Genomic DNA, 6000 nt, shown 5'->3' on the forward strand with positions numbered 1-6000 from the left:
CTTAACAACCGAGGCAACAAATGTCGTAAAATGGAGCAAAACTCACTTAACCACTGTCTTGCTTAGCAACAGAAATGTTGGGCTCAGTTGTGGCCATAAGCCGAGGACTACCTGTAGAGTAATTTGTTTGTTGGGAACAATACTGGATCATTTTTCAGTAAAGATGATACAACAGAAATAATCTAGTATTGCCCCGAACTATATTCAGCATAGTAATATAACTTCTTCAAACAAGTTTTTTAAAAATGTGGACAGGTGTAAAACATTTGCACTGCGTTCATTTATCTAGAAGTTGCTCCTGAAAATTAACTCACCTAGAATAGTAAGGGATACCTTGCGGCTAGCTTCCTTCCCTCCGTTAGTTACCCGAATCCAGTCTACTTTTGTTTCTCCTTCTTTCAATTCTACAGGTGCCATAAACAATTGGCAGAAATATAATGGACATCCACCTGCACGGATAATCATATACCGGGATGGTGTCGGAGATGGGCAGTTGAAGCTGGTGATGGATTATGAAGTCCCTCAGTTACTAAGTGTCCTTGATGAATACAGTGCCGGGGGCAGGTAAATATTTCTTATACAATATATCAAGACAGTCAATTTTCCCCATGCTGTTCCATCCCTGTGCAAATGGCCCACTCCCCAAACTCTGAAGATAAAAGAATTGGAGAGGTTTCAGGGTGCTCCATGATTTAGGAGCATCTGCAAATTCTTCCCTCTTCTAAATGAATTCTCTCTCTCTCTCTCTCTCTCTCTCTCTCTCTCTCTCTCTCTCTCTCTCTCTCTCTCTCTCTCTCTCTCTCTCTCTCTCTCTCTCTCTCTCTCTCTCTCTCTCTCTCTCTCTCTCTCTCTCTCTCTCCACACACACTCACACATACACACTCCTATTAGAGGAATTCATGCAGGGAAAATTTGGGTGCTGGCGTTTCTGTTCAGTAATTATAGTCAGGACACTGGGCAGCATTACATTCACATTAGTTTCCTCTCTGGGAATACAAGTGATTGTGAGAGGGATCTAGGCATCCTAGTCGACAATCATTTAAATATGAGCCAGCAGTGTGCTGCAGCTGCCAAAAAAAATATATGCAGTCTTAGGCTGCATTAACAGAAGGATAACATCAAGATCATGTGAAGTATTAATACCACTCTATACTGCCTTGATAAGGCCACACTTGGAATACTGCATCCAGTTTTGGTCACCACGATGCAAAAAAGATGTTGAGACTCTAGAAAGAGCACAGAGAAGAGTGACAAAGATGATTAGGGGACTGGAGGCTAAAATATATAAACAATAGATGCTGGAATTGGATATAACTAATTTAATAAAAAGAAAGACTAGGGGTGACATGATAGCAGTGTTGCAGTATTTGAGAGGCTGCCCTAAAAAACAGGGGGTCACCCTATTCTCCAAAGCACCTGAAGGCAGGACAAGAAGTAATGGGTGAAAACTAATCAAGGAGACAACCAACCTAGAACTAAGCAGAAATTTCCTGACAGTGAGAACAATTGATCAGTGGAACGACTTGTCTCCAGAAGTTGTGGGTGCTCCCAACACTGGAATATTTTAAGAAGAGATTGGGCAACCATTTGTCTGAAATGCTATAGGGCAGTGGTGGCGAACCTATGGCACGGGTGCCAGAGGCGGCACTCAGAGCCCTCTCTGTGGACACGCGCGCCGTCGCCCCAGTCCTAGGCCTTCAGCTGGGTTTTATAAAACCTTTTTGCTTTAGGCCTCTGCTGCCATGTGCAAAAAAAAAAAAAGGTTCAATCAATCAGTCAATTTCAACTTCTCGCGGGAAAAAAAATCTTGCAAAGTTGGAATTGATTGACTGAACTTTTTAGTCCCACCCAGTCTGCCGTTACCACTGCAGCCACGCCCACCCAATGGGCCACACACCAATTGGCCACACCCAGCCAATGGGCCACACCCACCCAGCACCCGACGATACATAAGTGGGTTTTGGGTTGCAGTTTGGGCACTCGGTCTCTAAAAGGTTTGCCATCACTGCTATAGGGTTTCCTGCCTGAGCAGGAGTTGGACTAGAAGACCTCCAAGGTCCTTTCCAACTCTGTTATTCTGAACATTTTAGCCATCATCTCTGAATAAAATACTATGAAATAATAATTGTTGGGAGCCGGATTATATCTACAGCATCTTTCATTTCAGAGTGGAAATAATCAATGATCAACCAAGAAATGCGTTGCTTTTCATTCTGTTTCTTTTCTTTTTTACTTTTAATATCTGGAAGGCCCAAGATGACATTGATCATTGTGAAGAAGAAATGCCTCTCTCGCTTCTTTGTGGAGTCTAGCGGAGGCCTGAAGAATCCCCCTGTTGGAACTGTTATTGATACAGAAGCCACCCACCCTAACTGGCAAGTATATATTGTCACAATATATGCATTTTTATCTTTATATATATCAAAATGATAAAGAAATCTTTTACAGTTGGAGGAGGCAAACTTCTCTTTTTACAAAGGAGCGTGGTTGGTGATATAACACTATAGCCGGTTGGGCTGAAATTTTGATTATTTTGAGACGTTGGACGATTTTAAAGAAAGAAAATAGGGGTGTGAAGCGCTGCTTGGTATACATCAAGGACATGCAATCAATCCTCCTAAATTTAACATTTGCTTATCCTAATATAATGGGATGCAGTGGCTCAGTTGTTAAAGACGCTGAGCTTGTCAGCTGGTGAGCTGACAGCTCGGGTTTGAGAGCTGAGCATCCTACAACGGGGTGAGCACCTGTTCAAAAGCATGCAAATGCGAGTAGATTAATAGGTACCACTTCGGTGGGAAGGTAACAGTGTTCAGTGCACCTTTTGGTGTATAGCCGTGCTGGCCACATGACCACGGAAATTGTCTTTGGACAATGCCGACTTCCTCAGCCAAGTAACGGAGATGAGCACCACCTTTACCTTGTATCCTAATAAAGATACATAATATAAATAGAACCCAAACTCCTTTACACTGAGTTATACATACCAGTGACTTAAAGAATTCATTTTTAAGTTTTTTTAAAAAAAAAACTTGTTTTTTTACTTTAGTTGCAGTTAATCTCCAATGAACATTAGGATTAATTTAACGATTAGGAAGGCAGGAAAGAAATCTAAGAAATCCACCTCTCAATGAGTTGTTGTCTTTATTGTCGCTGTTAATCAGCTCGTGCTCCACGACATTTTTCCCACTACTTGATTCTGCCTTTGTCCAACAGGTACGACTTTTTCTTGATTAGCCAACTTGCACGCCAAGGGACGGTCAATCCCACGTACTACAACGTGATTTATGACGACAACAAGTTAAAGCCGGACCATATGCAGCGGCTCACTTTTAAGATGTGTCACCTCTACTATAATTGGCCAGTAAGTAGCATTCCTGATGCTGTCTACCTAGAGCAGTGGTTCTCAACCTGTGGGTTGGGACCCCATTTGGGGTCGATCGACCATTTCACGGGGGTCGCCAAGCAAGGCTGTCCGCCATTTTTTTTTCCCTTTTCCGGCAGGTGCCTTACCTCCCTTGGGCTGGGCCAGCTGGTGGTCAGCCTGCTCCGTCTCTGCCGCTTGCCAGCTACGCCTCGGCCGGCGCAGGGGGTGGAACCACGCATGCGCGGCGCTCCCGGGCAGGGAAAGTCCTAGACTTACGACCGGTTGGGTAGTCCTCGACTTACGACCGGTTTAGTCCTCGACTTACGACCGGTTTAGTCCTCAACTTACGACCGGTTGGGGTCGCGGCATTAAAAAGGTTGAGAACCACTGACCTAGAGACTGTCCTTCCCATCACTCCTGATGAAGTTAGGAAAGAAGTAATCTCTTCTAAATGGCACTTTCCAGTTGCGGTAGACTTAAACTTCCAGTCACTCCAGCCAGCATAGCTTACTCACCGAGAATGCCGGAAGTTGTAGCCCAAAATCTCTGGAGTGAGAGAGAGAACATCTCTGTTCCTCCTGATCCCTCCATTTTCCTTGGCATCCATTCATATGTGGTAGCACCACCATTCACTCCTCAGCCATCTAAGCAGCTGGTCATGCAAGACATCACTCTGAGGAAAATAGAATAACAGAGCTGGAAGGGACTTTGGAGATCTTCTAGTCCAACCCTCTGCTCGAGCAGGAGACCCTCTACCACAGCGGTTCTCAACCTATGGGTCACGACCCCATTTGGGGTCGATCGACCATTTCACAGGGGTCGCCAAGCAAGGCTGTCCGCCATTTTTTTCCCCTTTTCCGGCGGGTGCCTTACCTCCCTTGAGCTGGGCCAGCTGGTGGTCGGCCTGCTCCGTCTCTGCCACTTGCCAGCTACGCCTTGGCCGGTGCAGGGGGCGAAACCACGCATACGCAGCGCTCCCGGGCAGGGAAAGTCCTCGACTTAGGACCGGTTGGGTAGTCCTCGACTTACGACCGGTTTAGTCCTCGACTTACGACCGGTTTAGTCCTCGACTTACGACCGGTTTAGTCCTCGACTTACGACCAGTTGGGGGTCGCGGCATTAAAAAGGTTGAGAACCACTGCTGTACCATTTCAGACACTTGGCTGTCCAGTCTCTTCTTAAAAGCCTCCAGCAATGGGGCACCCACAACTTCTGAAGGCAAGGCGTGCCTCTGGACCTTGGTCCTGGGATTTTGTCCTTGGTCCTCAGAGTTGCCTATTTGCACTGGCTTACATAGCTGCCTGTTCTGAAGACCCTCTCAGAATGAGGTACTTCAGGAAAGCAGCCAGGCTAGTTAGTTGTTTAAGGGAACTGCGTGCTCTAAGCCCCCACTGACCAGTGGATTGGAAGGCAGCTGGCGGAGGTCTAACCCAGGGGTAGGCAACCTTGGCTCTTTTATGACTCGTGGACTTCAACTCCCAGAATTCCTGAGTCAGCATGGCTCAGCTAAGAAACCTCTCCCTTTCCCCTCAGCATGGCTGGCTCAGGAATTCTGGGAGTTGAAGTCCACGAGTCATAAAAGAGCCAAGGTTGCCTACCCCCCGGGCTAGCCCAATGTGCTGCCTCTCCTATTCCACCAGTTGAAATAGTTGCTAGAAATAACCCTTTCTAGAGCACTCAGCTAGAAAAATGTGAAATATTCTAAAATTTGAAAAATGCAGCCCTGCCTTCCTCTGGGTTTTCAAGTGGTAAGTGCCCAGCCCAAGACGATACTCACCTTCTGCTTGTAATCTCCATCTGGAACTGGACTAACTGCTGAATATCATTGACTGGAGGGTGTTTTAGGGCAGGGGTAGGCAACCTTGGCTCTTTTATGACTCGTGGACTTCAACTCCCAGAATTCCTGAGCCAGCCATGCTGAGGGGAAAGGGAGAGGTTTCCAAGCTGAGCCATATTGGCTCAGGAATTCTGGGAGTTGAAGTCCACGAGTCATAAAAGAGCCAAGGTTACCTACCCCTGTTTTAGGGACTCTTGTTTTGTTGTTTTTTTAACAAGATTCCAGAAACAACTTTTCCCTTTTGGCCGTAGGTGGCAGTAGAAGCTAGTGGCATCCCCATCTCCTTTTTTTTTTCTTCTCCCTTCCTAGGGGCTAATCAGAGTGCCAGCACCTTGTCAATATGCCAACAAGCTGACGTTTTTGGTCAGCCAGAGCATCCATAGAGAGCCAAGCCTGGAACTTGCAGACAAGCTTTTCTATTTGTGAAGATGCTACAGAAGGAGTGGCTGGGAGAAAGATTTTTGGTTTTTAAAGGAAAGCACTGTCTTGACTTTCTGTGGCTGCTTCGGTTCCAGGAAGAGGAAGGTGTAGCATTTCCTTGCCTCCACATCAGTAACCTTGGAGTGAAAACATGCTGGTTTGTTGTATGTTTTTAATGACAATTCTTTGTGTGAAAATCTCCTTGATTTCAAGGTGTTGTTTATTCTTGCAACCGAATATTTAAGACTGTGCAACTGTCTTAGAAGAAAATATTTTAGAAAAACTCTTTTTTTGTAATTTACTTATGTATGTTACTAAAATGTTTGTAATAAAGCATGCCTTGAATCTTAGATTATTTTTATTGGCTGAAAGGGCG

At 45.5% G+C, this 6000-nt stretch overlaps 1 protein-coding gene across 1 annotated transcript in view; it reads left to right on the forward strand.

The window, feature by feature from the left end:
• Positions 1-5630, forward strand: part of PIWIL4 (piwi like RNA-mediated gene silencing 4) — a 35874-nt gene extending 30244 nt beyond the window's left edge. Inside the window, exons 16-19 of the mRNA XM_015823780.1 lie at positions 411-564; positions 2250-2375; positions 3217-3364; positions 5514-5630. Coding sequence (XP_015679266.1) covers positions 411-564; positions 2250-2375; positions 3217-3364; positions 5514-5630 — 545 coding nt within the window. The remainder of the gene's footprint in view (positions 1-410; positions 565-2249; positions 2376-3216; positions 3365-5513) is intronic.
• Positions 5631-6000: the final 370 nt, after the last annotated feature.

The sequence above is a fragment of the Protobothrops mucrosquamatus genome, unplaced genomic scaffold, assembly GCF_001527695.2.
Source record: "Protobothrops mucrosquamatus isolate PMUCROS unplaced genomic scaffold, P.Mucros_1.0 scaffold1984, whole genome shotgun sequence".
Lineage (NCBI taxonomy): Eukaryota > Metazoa > Chordata > Lepidosauria > Squamata > Viperidae > Protobothrops > Protobothrops mucrosquamatus.